The sequence below is a fragment of the Hyperolius riggenbachi genome, chromosome 1 (genome assembly GCF_040937935.1).
Source record: "Hyperolius riggenbachi isolate aHypRig1 chromosome 1, aHypRig1.pri, whole genome shotgun sequence".
In the NCBI taxonomy this organism is placed as follows: Eukaryota; Metazoa; Chordata; class Amphibia; order Anura; family Hyperoliidae; genus Hyperolius; species Hyperolius riggenbachi.
The window spans coordinates 85980948-86001340 of record NC_090646.1 but is presented as its reverse complement, the minus strand read 5'-3'; the positions used below and the strand labels follow the sequence as shown (position 1 = coordinate 86001340).

At 47.6% G+C, this 20393-nt stretch overlaps 1 protein-coding gene across 3 annotated transcripts in view; it reads right to left on the bottom strand.

The window, feature by feature from the left end:
- Nucleotides 1-19534, bottom strand: part of CPZ (carboxypeptidase Z) — an 89605-nt gene extending 70071 nt beyond the window's left edge. Inside the window, exon 1 of one of the 3 annotated variants that reach the window (XM_068267115.1) lies at nt 19404-19534. Coding sequence is in view for 1 of the 3 variants with exons in the window: in XM_068267099.1 (XP_068123200.1) it covers nt 9977-10076 (100 nt within the window). In the remaining 2 variants the exon portion in view is untranslated. Of the gene's footprint in view, nt 1-9976; nt 10335-12909; nt 12973-19403 lie in introns of those variants that run through there. The other 2 variants (XM_068267107.1, XM_068267099.1) reach the window with 2 other exon arrangements.
- Between the last annotated feature and the right edge of the window lie 859 nt (nt 19535-20393).

The window sequence follows — 20393 nt, the reverse complement described above, 5'->3', positions numbered from 1 at the left end:
TATCCACAAATTAATGATGACTAAAAGCATGCGTCCGTTGGTACGGGTACGTTCCGGCCCCCGGAAAAAATGCTGCACGCCCTAATTTTCCGGACCGTTCTGCCGAGCGGGACGGATCCGGAATAAAAATACTGCAGCATTGGGGGCAATGGGAAAGCATTGGGGGCAATACTAGTGAAGAAACGGACCGTTCCACGGGGGATGGGGGCATGGGTCGACATGATCCTGAGCGACGGGAGTGTGAGGGGAGGGTGCAGCAGCCGGGCGGGTGGGCTAGGGAGGCTAAATACATACCTAATCTTGTGCAGCAGCTGGCGGTAGAGGCTTCCACTTCTTCCACTGTGATTACACAGCGCGTCATGTGACTAGTCACATGACGCGGAAGAAGACGGAAGCCTCTACCGCCAGCTACTGCACAAGATTAGGTATGTATTTAGCCTCCCTAGCCCACCCGCCCGGCTGCTGAACCCTCCCCTCACCCTCCTGTGTATTTGCTGAGTGAAAACGGATCCGATCAATCATTGATCAGATCCGTTTTTACTATGTGAACGGGCTACGGACTGAGCCATCCGGATCCGGTGAAGCAGACACCGGATCCGTTGTGGCCCAAAACGCAGATGTGAACCGGGCCTTATTTGACTCTTCATCTGCAGCTTCTGCTCCCAAAAACTCAGGAACTTCAGCATGAACAATTTTTCTCCTGAGCTTCAAGTTCCCGAACCAAAGAGGTTAAATGAAGGCAGCCGGTAAATTTCAGGATTCCCAACACAGCTGTTTTCTTCTCAAGAATGTTTACATTTTAGCAGTAAATTAAATAAACCACATACTATGCTAAAACATATAAAAGTAATCAGTACGAGGGGATGTACTGACACCAAGGTTGTGTTCCAAGAGGGGCCCATGTAAATCAAATTCTGCATTATTTTAACCACAGTTTCCCCAAATCATGCTAATTGGGATAGGTGTGTTCTAGGTGCTTATATTCCACTCTTTACCATTCTACGTATATTGGTAAATAGAAGATGGGACCTCTCTCCTCAGTTATCAGCACAGGTGGTCCTCAGATTCTGTCCTACAAAAATCAGTGTAAATCATGAAATCCAAAAATTGCTATACTTGTTTTGCGAGACTTGTTTTCATCGGACTCGGGGCTGGTTCACACTGCATGAGCTGTTTAAAGGACAACTGAAGTGAGAGGTATATGGAGGCTGCCATATTTATATCCTTTTAAGCAATCGCAACACGGGTCGCACTGCAGATCAACTTGTAATGAGAACTACTGTTATGGTCCATCATCAGGTCCAACTATAGATCAGTCATGGTTCAGAAAACCAGATTTCGGTGGATCTAAAAGAACTAAAATCTCAGGGAAGCTCTGTAGAGAACCAAAATCTCAGGGAATCTCTGTAGAGTACCAAAATCTCAGGGAATCTCTGTAGAGTACCAAAATCTCAGGGAATCTCTGTAGAGTACCAAAATCTCAGGGAATCTCTGTAGAGTACCAAAATCTCAGGGAATCTCTGTAGAGTACCAAATCTCAGGGAATCTCTGTAGAGTACCAAATCTCAGGGAATCTCTGTAGAGTACCAAATCTCAGGGAATCTCTGTAGAGTACCAAATCTCAGGGAATCTCTGTAGAGTACCAAATCTCAGGGAATCTCTGTAAAGTACCAAATCTCAGGGAATCTCTGTAGAGTACCAAATCTCAGGGAATCTCTGTAGAGTACCAAATCTCAGGGAATCTCTGTAAAGTACCAAATCTCAGGGAATCTCTGTAGAGTACCAAATCTCAGGGAAGCTCTGTAGAGTACCAAATCTCAGGGAAGCTCTGTAGAGTACCAAATCTCAGGGAAGCTCTGTAGAGTACCAAATCTCAGGGAAGCTCTGTAGAGTACCAAATCTCAGGGAAGCTCTGTAGAGTACCAAATCTCAGGGAAGCTCTGTAGAGTAGCAAATCTCATGGAAGCTCTGTAGAAAAACCAAATCTTCAGAGAATCTCTGTAGAATACCAAATCTCAGGGAGTCTCTGTAGAGTACCAAATCTCAGAAAATCACTGTAAAGTGCCAAATTTCAGGGAATCTCTGTAGGAAATCTCAGTGAATCTTCGTAAACTGAATAAAGCACTGTAAAGGTGCCCATTGACTATACAATCTTGATTGTACAGTCCAGTTTTACCAAATCTAAGTAGTAGATGGTTAAACTGACTATGTACACTGATGTTTCAGGTAGTCCCTCTTACTACATAGATAACATAAGATTGGACAAACAAGATTACATTGTCTGCGGCCAGCTTAATGCCTGGTACACACCATGCAATTTCCCGTCAGATAGAGGGGTCGAGTCCATTATGTCCGACAAGTCCAATCTGATTGATTTTCCGATCACTTCTATACAAATACCAGATCGGACCTGATGGAAATAATCAATCTGACCCGAAATTGCATGGCCTGTACCAGGCATTAGTCCGAGAAAGATAAAACCTTTATGCCTTGAATATTATTGCGTTTCCCCACAATTCAGCCTTCCTGGTACATCTGTATCATTCAAGCAGGATGGCTGATTTCAAATTTCGACAGCATGGTGACGTAGTGGTTAGCATTCTCCCCTTACATTGCTGGGTTCCCGGTTCAAATCCCAACCAGGGCACTATATGCAAGGAGTTTGTATGTTCTCCTTGTGTCTGCGTGTTTCCTCCCACATCCCAAAACCATACAGATAAGTTAATTGGCTTACACCTAAGCTGGCCCTAGGCTACGACGCATGCACTACACAAAACATACATACATAGACATATGACTATGGTAGGGACTAGATTGTGAGCCCCTCTGAGGGTCAGTTAGTGACAAGACACTATTCTCTGTAGAGCGCTGTGGAACATGTCGGTGCCATATAAATATTAAATAATATTATTTCAATTTGTGTAAATGAAAGTAAAATACCAAGCTCCAGTGCAGAGTGCAAAATCTCATAATACGGTATTTATATTTGTAATAAGCTTTTAAGCACTGTGTCTTTTTTATTTGCACATGCACACTACATTTTGCACCACTCAAAGTCTTTCATGTGAAATCAAGTTACTGTTTCACCTGAACCTGAGGTGGGCAGAAGGGGGGCAGATGGGACACAGAGGCATGTTTTCTACCTCATAACATGCTTCTGTGTCCCCAGACCACCGATCTCTGCCCCCCCCCCCAATCGCCGCGCTATAGCCCCCCTGAGATTAGCGACAATATTTGTTGCTATCTTGGAGGTAAACATGGGAGAGGGATTCCCTGTTCAAAACTCCTGCCAGTGGTGTTCCTGCAGGGTTTCCTGAGCTGCCATTGGGCAGCTCTCTCTCCCTGGCCGCGCCCCCTGCTGCTCCCCCGCTTCCCTGCAGATTATGAGAGACACACAGTCTCTCCTTGCAGCGTCGTGACCGATAGGTCACAAAAGTGAAAGTGGACCAGTGCCACGAGCGGCGGGCGGAAGTGGCGGTTTTTGCGGCTACCTGATCCGCTCAGCCACCCGAACCAGGTAGCCTACTTTTTTTTCAATTTTTTGAGCCCAACTCGGGCTCTCTTTAAAGAAATCATCAGGGAAAAATAAGAAAATCTGATTTACTTAGCTGGGGCTTTCTCTAGCCCCTCACAGCTGTCTGCCCCACGCTGACAGCTCCATTCGCAGCCACCGGCCGGGGTCCCCGCTAGTGTTGGGCGAACACCTGGATGTTCGGGTTCGCGAACGTTCGCCGAACATGGCCGCGATGTTCGGGTGTTCGCGCCGAACTCCGAACATAATGGAAGTCAATGGGGACCCGAACTTTCGTGCTTTGTAAAGCCTCCTTACATGCTACATACCCCAAATTTACAGGGTATGTGCACCTTGGGAGTGGGTACAAGAGGAAAAAAAATGAGCAAAAAGAGCTTATAGTTTTTGAGAAAATCGTTTTTAAAATTTCAAAGGGAAAACTGTCTTCTAAATGCGGGAAATGTCTGTTTTCTTTGCACAGGTAACATGCTTTTTGTCGGCATGCAGTCATAAATGTAATACAGATAAGAGGTTCCAGGAAAAGGGACCGGTAACGCTAACCCAGCAGCAGCACACGTGATGGAACAGGAGGAGGGCGGCGCAGGAGGAGAAGGCCACGCTTTGAGACACAACAACCCAGGCCTTGCATGAGGACAAGAAGCGTGCGGATAGCATGCATTTTGCCGCCATGCAGTCATAAATGTAATAAAGATAAGAGGTTCCATAAACAGGGACCGGCAACGCTAACCCAGCAGCAGCACACGTGATGGAACAGGAGGAGGCGCAGGAGGAGAAGGCCACGCTTTCAGACACAACAACCCAGGCCTTGCATGAGGACAAGAAGCGTGCGGATAGCATGCATTTTGCCGCCATGCAGTCATACATGTAATAAAGATAAGAGGTTCCATAAACAGGGACCGGCAACGCTAACCCAGCAGCAGCACACGTGATGGAACAGGAGGAGGCGCAGGAGGAGAAGGCCACGCTTTCAGACACAACAACCCAGGCCTTGCATGAGGACAAGAAGCGTGCGGATAGCATGCTTTTTACCGCCATGCAGTCATAAATGTAATACAGATAAGAGGTTCAATAAACAGGGACCGGAAACGCTAACCCATCACGCTAACTGTTTGTTTCCACCACTCGATATGGCAGCATTTCGCAGGCCAGAAGCTTGGCTATGCTGGCTGTTAGTGCCACTGACCGGGTGTCATTTGCTGGCAATTTCCTCTTGCGCTCAAGCATCTCCGAGACAGACAACTGAACCGTAGGGCTGCACACTGAACGGCTGTTGGTTGTTGTGTTTGATGACTGGGAGACCTCAAGAGCACTATTCCGGAAAGTGACAGTGTCAGCGTCGTCTGATGTTTGTGAATGTTGTTGTGAACCACGCAATGGCTGGGCTACTGCTGCTGCTGAGGAGGGTCTGGTGGTGAGTCTGGTGACCCCAAGGGAGGCAGTGTTGCTGGTACCCTGTCCTGGCGGCCACAGAGTGGGATGTTTGGATACCATGTGGCGGGTCATGCTGGTGGTGGAGAGGTTGTTAATATGTTTCCCCCTGCTCAGGCGGGTCTTGCACACCTTGCAAATCACCATGGTACCATCCTCACTGCAGTCTTCAAAGAAAGGCCAGACTTTGGAGCACCTGCCTTGCTGGCGATTTCTGTTTGCGCCTCTTTTGCGTCTCACTTGAACTTCCAAGCTTGTGGTGCCTGAAATTTCGCGCCGCCTACCTTGTGGCACAAGGCGAACTCATGCAGCAGTGGGTTCTTCAACAGACTCATCTGTGCTGCTACGACGGCGATGTTCTCCTTCACATACAAAATCTGGGTTTCTGTCAACATTGTCCATACCCTCCTCCTCTTCCATCTCCTCAAACTCGTCATATGTGATTGTGGGCCGCCGTCGTGGAGTAGAGCTCCCCACAACAACCTCTGCGCAGCACACTCCAACGTCGTCTTCCAGATCTTCTCGGCCGACCTCCTGCAATTGAAACCCCTCCTGCCCAACTTGCTCTGGGATTTGGGTCTCAAAGTCCTCCTCGGACTCGCCTTGCATTTCAGTGCGCGGTGCATTTCCCACAGTCAATGGTTGTGAATCCGTGCACAAAATTTCTGGCTCTTCCATTGACCTTTGAAAGGTGGAAGTTTGTTGGGCTGGGAATAGCTCCTGCGAATACCCCATTGTGTCCTGAGGAAATTCTTCGGACTGGTTATTTGGCAGTTGTGTGCGTGGTGTCGCTGCCGGTTGTGTCAGCTTTGTGCCCACTGGCTCCTTGTAACTGGCTGAGGACTCGGACCTCGTGCGTGATGTGCTGGTGCTGCTTAACCCACTGCTGGACGCTTTAGAGGTCATCCAATTAATTATCTGGTCCTGTTCTTTTGGATTTGTGAGGGTTGATTTCCTGGACAACATGGGCTGTATTGAGTTTGTTTTCTTCGGTGCTCCACTGTGGCCTGTACGTGAACCGTCAGGGGGAACACCTCTTCCCTTGCCCCTCCCTCTTTCACAGGATTTCTTCTTCATTTCACTTATCCTTAAAGTACACGCTGACTGGCAGCAGTACAGTGGCAGTACAGAAATGCTATACAGTGGCGGGTGAGCGGTGTACTACTGTTCCCAGCAGAGACACAGAGTGGCAGTAAACACAATTCTATATAATGTGGGTGAGCGGTGTACTACTGTTCCCAGCAGCGACACAGAGCACAATGCTATACAGGGTGAGCGGTGTACTACTGTTCCCAGCAGACACACAGAGTGGCAGTAAACACAATGCTATAAAGTGTGGGTGAGCGGTGTACTACTGTTCCCAGCAGCGACACAGAGCACAATGCTATACAGGGTGAGCGGTGTACTACTGTTCCCAGCAGAGACACATAGTGGCAGTAAACACAATGCTATATAGTGTGGGTGAGCGGTGTACTACTGTTCCCAGCAGCGACACAGAGCACAATGCTATACAGGGTGAGCGGTGTACTACTGTTCCCTGCAGAGACACATAGTGGCAGTAAACACAATGCTATATAGTGTGGGTGAGCGGTGTACTACTGTTCCCAGCAGCGACACAGAGCACAATGCTATACAGGGTGTGCGGTGTACTGCTGTTCCCAGCAGGCACACAGAGTGGCAGTAAACACAATTCTATATAGTGTGGGTGAGCGGTGTACTACTGTTCCCAGCAGCGACACAGAGCACAATGCTATACAGGGTGAGCGGTGCACTACTGTTCCCAGCAGACACAGAGTGGCAGTAAACACAATGCTATATAGTGTGGGTGAGCGGTGTACTACTGTTCCCAGCAGCGACACAGAGCAAAATGCTATACAGGGTGAGCGGTGTACTACTGTTCCCAGCAGACACACAGGGTGGCAGTAAACACAATGCTATATAGTGTGGGTGAGCGGTGTACTACTGTTCCCAGCAGAGACACAGAGTGGCAGTAAACACAATGCTATATAGTGTGGGTGAGCGGTGTACTACTGTTCCCAGCAGCGACACAGAGCAAAATGCTATACAGGGTGAGCGGTGTACTACTGTTCCCAGCAGACACACAGAGTGGCAGTAAACACAATGCTATATAGTGTGGGTGAGAGGTGTACTACTGTTCCCAGCAGCGACACAGAGCACAATGCTATACAGGGTGAGCGGTGTACTACTGTTCCCAGCAGAGACACAGAGTGGCAGTAAACACAATGCTATATAGTGTGGGTGAGCGGTGTACTACTATTCCCAGCAGCGACACAAAGCACAATGCTATACAGGTTGAGCGGTGTACTACTGTTCCCAGCAGACACACAGAGTGGCAGTAAACACAATGCTATATAGTGTGGGTGAGCGGTGTATTACTGTTCCCAGCAGCGACACAGAGCACAATGCTATACAGGGTGAGCGGTGTACTACTGTTCCCAGCAGCGACAGAGCACAATGCTATACAGGATGAGCGGTGTACTACTGTTCCCAGCAGAGACACAGAGTGGCAGTAAACACAATGCTATATAGTGTGGGTGAGCAGTGTACTACTATTCCCAGCAGCGACACAGAGCACAATGCTATACAGGGTGAGCGGTGTACTACTGTTCCCAGCAGCGACACAGAGCACAATGCTATACAGGGTGAGCGGTGTACTACTGTTCCCAGCAGACACACAGAGTGGCAGTAAACACAATGCTATATAGTGTGGGTGAGCGGTGTACTACTTTCCCAGCAGCGACACAATGACCGGAGAACCCTCGCTAGCCTGGCTGGAGAGAGAACTACCCTGCCTGCCTACCCAAAGCTAACCCCACAGACAAATGGCGGAGAAATGACGTGGATCGGGTATTTATTTACCCGAACCACGTGACCCGTTCGGCCAATCAGAGCGCGTTCGGGTCCGAACCACGTGACCCGTTCGGCCAATCACAGCGCTAGCCGAACGTTCGGGTAACGTTCGGCCATGCGCTCTTAGTTCGGCCATATGGCCGAACAGTTTGGCCGAACACCATCGGGTGTTCGGCCGAACTCGAACATCACTCGAACAGGGTGATATTCTGCAGAACCCGAACAGTGGCGAACACTGTTCGCCCAACACTAGTCCCCGCACGGTGCAGAGGACGACCTTGAGGTCGTCGGAGCCTGTCCTTACTGTGCCTGCGTGAACTGCCGCTGTCAATCAAGCCCACATTGTCCGCGGCGTACTGTGCAGGCACAGGAGTTTTGAATCAGGATACCATTTATTGGCTAACTTAGTGTTGAATAAAGAGTAAGCTTTCGGCTAATAATGTACCGCACATTCTTAAAGAAAACCTGAAGTGAGCATCAAGACCTACACTCAAGCACATTTCCTCTGGAAGCGTCTCAATTTAATTTTTGGAACGTGAGGTTTTCCTATGGCAATGATGCCGGTGCTAAAATGTAAATCGAAAAGCAGCATTTCCACTTGCGCAGTGCGATTTTTACACAAACCCACTGCCTGCTGCAGTCTTTGATGGGGCTAAACGTCCAAACTGAGTCAGCACCGTCTACTGTATCAATAAGCTCTTTTATTAATTAAAAAGCATAATGGCAAGCGTTTCCAGCGACAGCTCCGCTGTTTCGGGCGTATAGCCCTTTGTCAAGCCAGGCAGCATAGTCATCACGCAATAACACACAACATCACAGTTTAAATAGTTTAACACCATCAGAGCAACCAATCAGCTTACCCCCCAACAGCCAATCAGAGCAAGGCAGAGACCGGTGGACCTAATGGGGAACTAATCCCTTGACATGCAAAGTACGCCTGAAACAGCGGAGCAGTCTCTGGAAACGCTTGCCATTATGCTTTTTAATTAGTAAAAGAGCTTATTTATACAGAAGACGGTGCTGACTCAGTTTGGACGTTTATCTATTAAGGGATCTGATGTGCAAGGATTTGTGGAGTCAAAGCACGTCTGAAAACATTTCTCTCATTGGTGCTAGCCAATGGGGCTGGGACTCACTAGCAGTGCTTTTCCTGTGCTTTCCGATTGCCGGCGATCGCACAGGGTTATTCCAGTGGATCCCGCAAGTAACATTGGGATTGAGGAGCAAACTATCCAAAAAAACATTTTGGCAGTCATCCCAGAGTGATCACATCAGTAGCTACAGTAGCCAAATCGCTCCAGGAATCGCTGTGAAATCATGGCTCTTCCACAAAAGTCGTGGGCGCTTTATAATTTCTGAAAAGTGCCCATATGCGTTCTGTGTCCCCAGGGCCAGGCCGGGCCGAGACAAGAGAGGCTCCAGCCCCAGGGCGCAGTGTAGGAGGGGGCGCAAAACTCACTCAGCTACCATTCCCCTATTGTGTTTGAAGCAGAGAGAAATAAGAAAAGGGGATACATGACGGTGACTGCAAGCCAGATAACTGAGCTAGGGGGGATTGGGGCCCAGGGGCCCCTCTAATAGCAAGCAGTGTGTGACGGCTGGGGTGGGAGGGATGGACGGCCGCACTTTGGTGTCTCAGCCTTGGATGCTGGAGGACCTTGTCCCAGCTCTGTGGGTGCCAGCCCTGTTCGATGGGGATCACCAAAAAATTGCATACAAAACGTGGTGCTATGCGATTTTCTCTCATTTTCCCTGTTTAAATGTAATTTCCCTAGCTGAACCAATTAAAAAAACAAAACAAAAAACTGTAAATTTAAAAATTGCACATAACGCCACACAAAAAAGGATCAAATTGGCATCTGCAATTTATAGTGGAATTTAGCCCCATCCTTATTCCCTGCAGCTTTAGGACACCTGTGGAATAACTGCTTCATATGCTCTTATTTAAAAAAAAAAATGACGAAAGCCAGAAAGTTAACCCCTGCAGTACGTGCTGCCGAACATACAGTAAATTAAGTTTTCCCTAACAAAAGTGGAATTCCCCCTTAAAACATAACTACAGCAGTTATACTTGTAGTGATCACTTGAGTCATGCAGCATATGGTCAGTAATAGCAGTATTAGCAGCTTATTATGCTTGTCTTACCCAAGTCTCGGTCTCCAGGGGGGCAGCTGGGAGAGCAGTTCACGACCCCCGCAGCAAGGGTGAGCAGAAAGCCAAGTAATGGATGCCTGTGCGCTGCCATGGCAGACTGATGTGGCTCAGCAGACTCAGCAGCAGTAGTAGTACTCGCAGCCTGCTGGGCTCTATCAAGCCACACTCTCTTTCTGTTCCAGGCAGCCCGATTGCTCACGTGTTGCGCTGAATACGTCCCCCGGGGTCATGTTACACAGTCCTGCTGGGGAGGGAGACTCACAGATTTACGAGCTGGCTGCTCTGCACGACTGCACGGCTCCCCTCTGTTTGGAGATAATCGTTCTCTGTCCACCTGGGGAATCAGTAATTCCAGTCATTTGTAGGTATTTAGGAGAGGTTTGCTGAGATGGCAGCAAGCAGGGGCGGTGATGAGTTATAGTGTGGAGAGGAGACATTTGTATCACTTTATAGAGGTCTGACTTTGAGGCAAGGCATATGTCTCCCTTGCTAACTGTTCTCGTAAGGTTGCACAAGATCTGAAAAGCAATAACCACATTACCACCACCACAAAAATGCTCACAGATTCTTGTTTAGCATATGGAGTAACCCATTCCCTGCCAGGTGTCATGGTGGGTGTTCATAATGACTTCAATAGGGACCCTCCAGCATGAGACTTCATTAGCAATGTACCAAAGTCACACTTCCAGAAGTTCTGTTTACTTCTCTGATGGTGCTAGTCCTGTGCTAGAGTTCATAGATTACCTCAGGAGACTTCTAGATTCCCTAGAATCAGGGCCGCTATCAGAAAATTTGGGGCCCCTCACACATCATCAGATTTGGGCCCCCCCCCCCTCCCTGGGCCCACCCACTGGTTGTTGTGCCCACCCACTAGCCACCCCACCCCGTGTCCGTCCCGGTGCCTCTTTTGTCCGCCTCTGTTCCCCCTGTGCCTCTTTTATCCCCATGTTACCTCTTGTCCCCTTCTGTCTCAGCTCGTCCCCCTGCCATAGCCAGGTATAGGTGCCCCCAGTATAGGTATCCAGGCATAGGTGCCCCCAGTATGGGTATCCAGGTATCGGTTACCCCAGTATAGGTAGCCTGGTGTAGATGCCCCCAGTATAGGTAGCCTGGTATAGCTGGTGCCCCAGTATAGGTATTCAGGCATAGGTGCCCCAGTATAGGTAGCCTGGTGTAGATGCCCCCAGTATAGGTAGCCTGGTATAGCTGGTGCCCCAGTATAGACCAGCAAGATACAGGTGCCCCCAGTATAGGTATTTAACTATAGGTGGTGCCCTGGTATAGGTAGCCTGGTATAGTTGCCCCCAGTATAGGTTGCCTGGTATGGGTGGTGCACCAGTATAGGTTAGCCAGGTACAGGTGCCCCCAGTATAGGTAGCAAGCTATAGGCGCCCCAGTATAAGTAGCCGAGTATAGGTGGTGCCCCAGTATAGGTAGCAAGCTTTAGGCTCCCCAGTATAGGTAGCCAGGTACAGGTGGTGCTCTCAGTATAGGTAGCCAGGTATTGGTATTGCCCCAGTATAGGTAGCTAGGTATAGGTGGTTCCAGCCCCAGTATAGGTAGCGAGGTATAGGTGGTGCCCCAGTATAGGTAGCCAGATATAGGTGGTGCCCCAGTATAGAAAGTCCGCTGTAGTGGGCTCACTCCTAATCTGCTCCCCACATTCAAGTGCTGATGTCACTCTTCTCTTAGTGCTGGAATGCGGTGTGCTGGTGAGTAAGCCACAGGCCCGCAGCCAGCACATGCGGCCATTCCAGTGCTTTGGGGGGGCCCAGGGCCCCTCACTGCAGTGTCAGTTGTCCCCCCCTGATGGCTGCCCTGCCTAGAATACCTTTCCAGCCAAACTTCTGTGCAATATTGACACTTCTCATTGCAAAGGTTCTGGGTTCTGGTACTCTTGTAGTTAATGTTCTAAAGGTGGCCACTAATGATACAATTTGCCTATCGATCCGAAAATCCGATTGATTTAATTAAAAACCACTTACTGCTCCAGGTGCGTAGATATTAATCTATGCAAGTCAATGAGAAGTGAATGGGCAGTAAAAATGGCTCTGTTCCTAAAGTGGCCGGATTGGTTAGGAGATTTTAGCCCATTAGTGGTCCCTAACGATCATTTCTGATTGTTCATACCAAGACTCATTGGTAAATGATCGATCTGCAAATTGTATTATTGGTGGCCACCTTAAATCTAGGTACTGGTAGGGGCACCAGTACCTAGATTTTAGGTGGCCACCAATGATACAATTTGCAGGATGAATGTGCTGGTTTCTACGGCTCCTGCATACATTTTTTTTTTTTTTGGTACCAGGCCTTCTGTGTAAATGTTTTGGGTATCCCAATGTAAATGTCCTGGCTCCTAGGACTTCTGCATAAATATTCTTAGTACAGGTGTAATGTTGTCCAGCCTCCACCCCCTTCCCCAACCCTTTCTCCACAAATGACAGTGGCTCTGACCCAGGGACAGATTTATCATAAGGCACTGTAAGCACGTGCCTACAGGAGCCTGATTATGGAGGTGCGGCTTACTCCTTTCCCCTAGCCCTCCCTCCTTCCCTATGCTTTTCTCGATCGGAGCGTAAATGAGAGTTTAGTCACCCTGCTCTTGGCATTCCACTGACGATTTCCCTTCAGTCGCGGCTCCACTAGCTGCTTAATACTGAAGGTGCCTCTGGCTACGTAATGCTAAGGGACACCTGTAACTTCCTATGATAGGCAATGACCAGCCAGCACACTTGCTGTGCGGTTCATTGCAGGTCTGCAGGTTCATAAAGGGTGAAGTCTAGGGCCATGACATCTGTGCCTATAGGCTCCTGTAATATGAATACAGGCCTGCTCTGACCACAACAAGACTATGTCTACACTGACATAAATTTGTGTGCACTATGATCAATGACAGAGACTGGACCCTCACTCTGACCACTTACAAGATGGTGACACTGACAGGATTTGATCGCTGATAATGTTTTAGCCAATGGCATAACTACTGAGGGAGCAGACATTACAGCTACAGGAGGGCCCTGGGTTTTGACAGCTCCAGCCTCACAACCTTCCTCCCGTCAGTTGTTAGGCCTCCCATCTCCATAGCAATTGTTGTTGTGGTCACACTTGTTATGGGCAGAGGGCATCATGATGTCCCCACTTGTTATATGACAGCCCCCCAAAAAATAGGCCATCAGGCTGTTGAAGGACATGTAAACATTGGTGGGAACCAGTTAAAGTTTCTATGGGGGCCCCTATAATTTGGCGTTAAACCCATATTTCCTAACTTTTTGAGATCAGAAAGAGGGACACTTAAAGAGGAACTCCAGTGAAAATAATGTAATAAAAAAAATGCTTCATTTTTACAATAATTATGTATAAATTATTTAGTCAGTATTTGCCCATTGTAAAATATTTTAAATCCCTGATTTACATTCTGACATTCATCACATGGTGACATTTTTACTGCTGGCAGGTGATGTAGCTGCTGCTTGCTTTTTTGGCAGTTGGAAACAGCTGTAAACAGCTATTTCCCACAATGCAACAAGGTTCACAGACAGGAAACTGCCAGAAGTACCACGGTCCTCAGAGTTTCTTGGGGGAGGGGTTTCACTACAATATCAGCCATACAGAGCCCCCTGATCATCCGTTTGCGAAAAGGAATAGATTTCTCAGGGGATAGGGGGTATCAGCTACTGATTGGGATGAAGTTCAATTCTTGGTGACAGTTTCTCTTTAAGTCACCTCCCTGCCACAACCCTAATAACGCACCCAACATACCCTAATGCTACGTACACACATGCGACAACGATCGTTCGTTGAGAACGACGAACAAACTTTTAATTGATGAAAGAACGACCTAAGTAAAGTTAGTTTTAAAATGTGTGTAACGATCTGATCGTTAGAACGAACGTTACATCACGTAAAGCAACTATTGCGCTTGCGCATAAAAATAAGAAGTTTCATAGAGAAATAGCGAAATGCGCATGTCAAGCCTAGTACGAACGACCGTTTCCAACGATGTACTACTTTTGCAAACGATCGTCGTTGGTAAAAATCCGCCAAGCTAGATCGTTCGTTTTTAACGATCTAGCTCGTCCGTCCTTAGACTTAATGATCGTTGGTTGCTTTTTTTTAAACGATCGTCGTTTGAAACGATCGGGGAACGATTGTTTCAAACGACTATAGTCGCATGTGTGTACGCACCTCTACTCACATATACTATAAAGATTTCATGAGAAAAAAATGTTATTTTATAATTCAAACCACACTGGTCCTTTATATCCTGGTTCATTTTCCTTTATATTAACATTTGAATACAAGAAATATTTCAATTTAAAGGATGGGAACAAAGTTTAGAGTCAATTAAACACAATTTTCAGTAGAAAAATTACATATACTTACATAAATCTGCACATCAGTCCTGAAAGAGGGACAATTTAGGGAGAAAGAGGGATTGGGTTTCCAAAGAGGGACTGTCCCTCCAAAAGAGGGACAGTTGGTAGCTATGGTTAAACAACACACGATTGGTTCACACGATTGCCAGGGGCCCCGGACCTCTCTCACTGGCCGGGGCCCCAAGGCCAACACGTGATACCTGGAGGGGAGTGCAGGTGGGCCTGGACCTCTCACACCCAGGCTCTGGACCTCTCACATCCAGAAAACCCACCAACACTGCCTCCATACTGAATGCTAAATTCAACACACACAAGCAATAGAACACAGCAGTACATGCATCCAGCTACATTTGAAATTGGTCAGCAGGTGCTCGTCAGCCAATCAGGATGCACTGTCATACACCCTTTACCTGCCATACCACATCTAGCAGCCATTAGCATTCAGGTGGGAGGCTTCAGTTGGACGCCATCGCAAGATTGCGTCGCTAGCAGGACCGCCCCGTGCAGGCATCCCTCCTACAGGGGTCCCTCCCTAACCGCTCACCTGTCCGCCATGTCCTAGAGCTGAAAGAAAACGTTTATAAAACACACAATTGGTTCACACGATGGCCAGGGGCCCCGGACCTCTCTCACTGGCCGGGGCCCCAAGGCCAACACGTGATACCTGGAGGGGAGTGCAGGTGGGCCTGGACCTCTCACACCCAGGCTCTGGACCTCTCACATCCAGAAAACCCACCAACACTGCCTCCATACTGAATGCTAAATTCAACACACACAAGCAATAGAACACAGCAGTACATGCATCCAGCTACATTTGAAATTGGTCAGCAGGTGCTCGTCAGCCAATCAGGATGCACTGTCATACACCCTTTACCTGCCATACCACATCTAGCAGCCATTAGCATTCAGGTGGGAGGCTTCAGTTGGACGCCATCGCAAGATTGTGTCGCTAGCAGGACCGCCCCGTGCAGGCATCCCTCCCACAGGGGTCCCCCCCTAACCGCTCACCTGTCCGCCATGTCCTAGAGCTGAAAGAAAACGTTTAAAAAACACACGATTGGTTCACACGATGGCCAGGGGCCCCGGACCATCGTGTGAACCAATCGTGTGTTTTTTAAACGTTTTCTTTCAGCTCTAGGACATGGCGGACAGGTGAGCGGTTAGGGAGGGACCCCTGTGGGAGGAATGCCTGCACGGGGCGGTCCTGCTAGCAAAGCAATCTTGCGATGGCGTCCAACTGAAGCCTCCCACCTGAATGCTAATGGCTGCTAGATGTGGTATGGCAGGTAAAGGGTGTATGACAGTGCATCCTGATTGGCTGACGAGCACCTGCTGACCAATTTCAAATGTAGCTGGATGCATGTACTGCGGTGTTCTATTGCTTGTGTGTGTTGAATTTAGCATTCAGTATGGAGGCAGTGTTGGTGGGTTTTCTGGATGTGAGAGGTCCAGAGCCTGGGTGTGAGAGGTCCAGGCCCACCTGCACTCCCCTCCAGGTATCACGTGTTGGCCTTGGGGCCCCGGCCAGTGAGAGAGGTCCGGGGCCCCTGGCCATCGTGTGAACCAATCGTGTGTTTTTTAAACGTTTTCTTTCAGCTCTAGGACATGGCGGACAGGTGAGTGGTTAGGGAGGGACCCCTGTGGGAGTGATGCCTGCACGGGGCGGTCCTGCTAGCGACGCAATCTTGCGATGGCGTCCAACTGAAGCCTCCCACCTGAATGCTAATGGCTGCTAGATGTGGTATGGCAGGTAAAGGGTGTATGACAGTGCATCCTGATTGGCTGACGAGCACCTGCTGACCAATTTCAAATGTAGCTGGATGCATGTACTGCTGTGTTCTATTGCTTGTGTGTGTTGAATTTAGCTATGGTTAAACCCCTGGATTGAACTGTATTGTGATGGCACTTGTGACCAACAGTGACCACTGATTGCAGGAGGGCTGCACTACCACTGCTAACTGCCCTGTCACAACTAACTGCACTGGGATTGGAATGCCACAGCTACCTGCTCTGTCTCAACTCACTGCACTGGCATTGCACTGCAACCACTTATTGAATGGGAACGGAACTGTATCCACTGAGGGGATGGGAAATCCACTGTGACTAGTGTTTGGATGCCCACCGCAGTGCAATCACCAAATGGATAGGAACTACACTGTAGAAACCAACTTGCTTGAAACTGCATTCTGTCCAATGACTGAACTGTAACCGCGTTGGACTGGACCTGAACACTGGATAGGTGCTGTTATTAACCATTAACGTTGGCACAAAATGTAGTGAAAGTGAAGCGAAATTATGAAATATTACTATTGCATACGAAATTAATTACGATTTTCTCAAAAATTTTGCATTACGATTACGATGCGTAATTTCGTATTTGCTAAATTTTGTCCCACCACTGGTCTTGATATAGGAATGTTTCATGCACAACCCTTATGATGGCGCTGAGTTCGGGGTTTGGGTTGCTCTGGGCTAGTTGAGAGTATCAGGTTAGGTTATGGCTAACAATAATGTGAGAGATTAGTGTTAGGGATCTTTCAAAGAAGCTTGGGTCAAAAAATAAATACCTAAGAAGAGGGAAGCTTCTGGATCCTATAGAGCAAGCATGTCCAAAGTACAGCCCAGGGGCCAAATGCAGCCCGCTGAGCCTTTGCTGGTGGCCCCCAAAGCTCTCTTCAGTTGCTAATTCCATGCAGGCCGCAGGTCGTGGCTATGGTGTGGCATGTAGGGGCCTTGTGTTTCCGCTCTGCCTCCCTCTCTGCTAACCCTATCAGCTACCACCGTAGCAGTAACAGCCACGGATTTGCAGCCACCACTATGCCAGCAGCAGTAACAGCCACAGATTAGAAGCTGCCACTGTGCTAACTGCACACGGTGTGTGGGTTATCTCCTGTGGAAATGTTTTGACAAAATGTCTCAGGCATAATGTACCTAACGGCAATTGACAAAAATTGTGTTTAATTTCATTAGTTCAGCCCGCTTGCACTTTCAAGAACAGTGATATGGACCGTGGCCTAAAAAGTTTGGACATCCCTGCTATTGAGGCTTACCGGGTCCCCCTCGCTCTTGTCGTTGGGACCCTCCAGAAGATCCACTCCTCTTCAAGCATGAGTGCAGCCATTGTGCACCCGTGCAAGCATAGCTGCGCCTGCGCACAGTAGCACAGAGCCACTTGTACACTAGCAGCGCAGGCACAGCCATACTCGCACAGGCACTGCACCGCCATGCTTGTGCCTGAAGATGAGCACGGCTCCAATCAGATATCTGACAAGCCCTTGTCTGAAAACTTTGGTGGATCCATGAGTGGTAATGAGGGACCAGAGGACATCTTAGGAATCCTCTACAGGATCCAGAGGCTTTCCAATTCTTAGGTAAGCATTTCCTTTTTGACTCAAGCTTTGGCTTTGGTACACTATAAGCTTTAGGGAAAGGCCATGGTTAGTAATCGTGAAAGACGGAGATAGCTGCCACGACATGCAAACCTCAGGCTGCCAGCTGTGACAGTCACACAACTATTTTAATGTTCAGAACTGTAGCTGGAGGCTCAGAACACCATCCATCCTCCTCGTCAAGCTTGGCAGGCACCATCTATCCAGCGTAACACTTGGTCAATCACTAGATATGAGAACAAATCCATGGGGAGGAGCAAGACTACAGAAACCCTTAGATTATACTGCCTGCCAAAAGTAAGGACGTACCCTGTCATTTTATAGTATAAGTGTATGATTATTCTATTTTTTTTTTTACAGAGACAAGAGAAGCTTGCCCACTTAACATGAGATCACAGTCCTGAAAGACAACAAAGAACTAGACAAAGGAATAGAGGAAGACCATTCTGTGGATGGATGAGTCACAGTTTGAAGTTATTGGCTCCAGGGGGAATGTAGATCAGGAGCAGATATGCAATCAGACTGTTTTGCACAGAGTGAGGTGAAAGTATGATGATCGAGACTTATTCTGGAGCAGAAAAAAATGAGCAACTTGCATGATATGAAAGGCATTTCCACACTGGAACCCAACACAGGAACAGCAATCACCTGGAGTCCTACCTATCTGTCCTATCACTTGGCCTGATTCACACTGAGGGCCATATGCAATTAACTTTTTCCCCTGAGTTTTCTCCCTGGTGATCATTTTTTATCTTTGATTCAGAATAACTTTTTAGCATTTTGCAATGGAAAAAGTACAAAAAAGTAGGTGAAAAGTACTATCAAAACTATTTTGAGTATTCTTTGCTTGCTGGGGATTTACAATTCATTTTGTTGACTAGTTTGAAAATGTCACTTAGGAGAAAACTTAGGATAAAAAGTTAATTGCATATGGGTCTGAGTGTCTCTGGAAGGACTTGGATTGGAGGGTCTGAGAAAAATGCCCAGTCGTTATTTTATGCATTATTTAACAGGCATTGGGCCAGATCTACGTAATTCACGTTTTCTCCTAGGAGATAATTTTCCATCTCCTGTTTAAAATAACTTTTGCACTCTGCAAATGAAAAAGTAGCTGAGAAGGTATTGGTAAAATGATTGCATTTTCTTGCTTGCTGATAGCTTAAAAGGTGTAATATCTACGATGTGAAAATATCACCTAAGAGAAAAAATTAGGGTGAAAAGTGAATTGGATCAGGCCCATTAAGTTTTGAGCCACTTTCACATAAGCAAAGTTGACAAGCATCCGACTGAGGACAAACGTGTGCTCCGCTGATATAGTCCTGTAGCCCTCAGGACCCAACGTACAAAGTAAATAGCAGCACCACGTAGATGTATTTAAAGTTCCTTATTGCCTTAAAAAGAGAGGTAGCCTAGAACAGGGACAGACACTGTTTCAGCATCTGTCGCTGTTCCATGCATCGATTGGGGGAAAACAGTGACATACTTCCTGTCAAGCGGGGAGCAAGGGGGGGGGGGGCGCTATGCTCGCTTCCTCAGGGACAGAAGGTAAGTATTTGTTTTATGCCTGAAGCTACGGGTGCAGGATTGCTAGACACTTAAAGAGACCGTGAACTGAAAATTAAAAGTCAAAATAACCATACACGTCATACTTACCTCCTGTGTAGTCTACTCCTCAATCTCTTTCTCCTCTCCTGCATCCTGTTTATCCACTGTGATCAATGGAATTCTCCGTCCTCCAATTTGAAAATGGCCATTACCCCATAACAGCTTTCTGGTCAGCAAACATGGCCCACTTGAGCCATAGGGAAACATGGACATTACCTGGCACAGTTGTTTTCTCAGCTATAACTGACAGCAACTGATATATAACTGACAGCAGAGAGGAACTGATGGCACGGTAACTATTTAATGACCATTTGAAGTTACCTCACGTGTTTATTTTAAATAATTGTATTCAGTTCTGGTTCCCTTTAACTTTGATCTCTGAGGAAAGAAATTTTATCCTGCGGAACGCCTGTTAGGTCATCTCTTACTGCGTACTGCATGTTCTGTATGTAACCCTGTGAAGGAATAAATCTGGAAGCATACGTTTTGGTGCACACGCTTTTCTCCTACAAGTATACCTGGGAATCTGATTGCTGGGGCACTCCCAGATCCAGGTCACAGTGCCACAGCCAGCATTGAGTGCCAGTCCCCCTGTATTCTTTCCAATTGAGAAATGTTGTTAAATTGGATCCTCCATCTATGTGTAAATGGGTTTTACCAGTTGATGCAGTTATGCCTATGTATAAAGTTACATTTATTATAAACAGGGTATGTCCTAAAAAAAATATATGTAAAGATGTGGTATAGTAGTACCTAAAGCAGCTCTGGAGCCCTTTCAAGTGTACCTGAGATCAAATAAGGAGAAAAAGAGAAGCATCTATACTTACCTGGTGCTTCCCCCAAACCCCCATAGGCTGTGGGCTCCCTCACCATCCTCACAGGCCGGCCTGTTTTCCTGCAGTCAGCTCTGGTAAATTCTTCACTTGCCCTCAGTCACGCTCCACTGCATACGCGGGGTCCCGGACATGCGACCCCCCCCCCCCGATCGTGCTCCCATGACTGGGAGTGTTCTGTGCCTGCTTAGTTAAAGCCTTAGCA